The 1,852-nt window shown below is 57.5% G+C and overlaps 1 protein-coding gene across 1 annotated transcript; it reads right to left on the bottom strand.

The window, feature by feature from the left end:
- Positions 1-303: 303 nt before the first annotated feature.
- Positions 304-810, bottom strand: LOC309452752 (histone H2A-like; the record flags this gene model as incomplete). The annotated part of the gene is made up of 1 exon (XM_082076025.1): positions 304-810. The coding sequence occupies one exon, from the start codon at positions 808-810 to the stop codon at positions 304-306; it is 507 nt and encodes a 168-aa protein (XP_081932151.1).
- Between the last annotated feature and the right edge of the window lie 1,042 nt (positions 811-1,852).

The raw sequence follows: 1,852 nt of genomic DNA, 5'->3' as shown, positions 1-1,852 counted from the left end.
TAGGATACATAGTGGTGCCTGTCAGGACCAGTTGCCCTCCAGGCAGGTTGCTGCCCTCCTTCTCAGCAGGGGTAGCCTGCAGCCTCACTTTGCAGAGCTTTATGCCCATGCCCAGCTGTGTGCCCTTGTCCAGCCAGAAGACATTAGTCCGACACACAGCACGAAAGGCCCCAAGACCCACATGGCCTTGCAAAAGCTTTTATTACACACTTAGACCATAGAGATGGATTTGCCAAGAGCATTTCAAACAAGATAGCCCTTGCCTTGCCTGGTTGGTGTGCAGCAAGAGCTTCTGCTTTCTCCTCAGTTGACAACAGCGGTGGCAGGGGCAGGTGCAGCCCTTTGCCTGGGGCACCTCTTTGTACTCTTGGTTGTCTTCTTTCCGGAGCGTGCGGCCAGGCGCTGGCGTTGGGGGCCAGCCTTGCCACGCTGCCTGCGCATGCTGCCTCGTATGAGCTTCTTGAACACAGAGCTCCTTTGCATTGCCATCTTCAAGTGCAATGGAGAAATGCGCTGCTGCTTTTTCTCCTTGGAAATCTTTGCAGCCTCGTCCATGGTCTTTTGTGTCACACACTGCAGCACTGCAGCCAGATAGACGGGGGCCCTGGCTCCAACGCGCTCAGCAAAGCGGCCGCTGCGCAGCTGCCTGTCTACACGGCTCACAGGGAAGAGCAGCCCAGCCCGGGAGGACCGTGAGGAGCGGCTCTTTTTGGCCTTGGCTTCAGTGCCGTTGGAGGGCTCCTCAGAACATGCCGCTTCAGGCTCGCTCTCCTGCTCAGACACTGTGCAGACCTCCTGTTCTCTGGACATACTGCTCGCAGCTTGCTCCCACAGGTATGTCCCCGTTGCGTCTTCCCGTGCCCTGCTTCCTTGCCCACCTGTCCTCCTTGCTGGCCTTTGCTGGTGGTTCCTGCCTCTGGGCTCAGGCTGCCTGCACCTGTCCTTGCTGGCCTGGCCAAGCCTTGTCTGGGCAGGACGTCCCCACGGGCTCTGGACAGGACCGGCCCTGCTTTGGCCAAGACCCTTGGAAGAAGAGCTCAGGCTGAGCCCTTCTCCTGTGCAGGCTCAGGCCCTTTGCTCACCTGGGCAGCAGGAACAAGGATTCTACTAGGACAGAGACCAATAGGAAAGGACTTGCTCTATGACATCACCTCCCCGCTTGTGACATCCTCCCTGCTGCCTCTGCCCTTTGTGGGTGAGCTCAGGGAGCAGCTCCACTCCTGTTTTGCATAGGAGAGGCTTGGCATGGGAGGAGCTGCTACATACCCAAGTCATCTCCTCCTCTCCTCTCCTCTCCTCTCCTCTCCTCTCCTCTCCTCTCCTCTCCTCTCCTCTCCTCTCCTCTCCTCTCCTCTCCTCTCCTCTCCTCTCCTCTCCTCTCCTCTCCTCTCCTCTCCTCTCCTCTCCTCTCCTCTCCTCTCCTCTCCTCTCCTCTCCTCTCCTCTCCTCTCCTCTCCCTTATCGCTTTTCTCCCTGGCTCTACCCTGTGACAGCTCTCTTTCGGCACTTGCCATATTGCCACCCCTGGGGAGAAGATCTCCTTCCCCTTGCCCTTCCCATTGTCTTGAGATAGCAGAGCTGCAGAACTGCTGGAGTCACAAGGAGTCATTAAGTTCATCTAGTCCAACCTGCTCCTGCCCAAGCAGTTTCAATTAGATCAGGCAGACCAGACTTGAGTCCTGTTGGGCTTTGAGTAGCTCCGCAGGTGGAGACTCCATATCCTGCCTGGGCATTCCCCCTGAGCCTTCCCTCGTCTGGGCTGAACAGCCCCACTGCCTCAGCTCTTTCCTCCAGCCAAAGCCAGCATTTTCCTGTGCCTTCCTCTTCTAATGCCCCTTTTCTTTCCCTTTCC

The sequence above is a fragment of the Streptopelia decaocto genome (genome assembly GCF_964273445.1).
Source record: "Streptopelia decaocto genome assembly, chromosome: 1".
Lineage (NCBI taxonomy): Eukaryota > Metazoa > Chordata > Aves > Columbiformes > Columbidae > Streptopelia > Streptopelia decaocto.
Note: the sequence above shows the minus strand (reverse complement) of the source record. Positions and strands in the feature narration are given on the sequence as shown.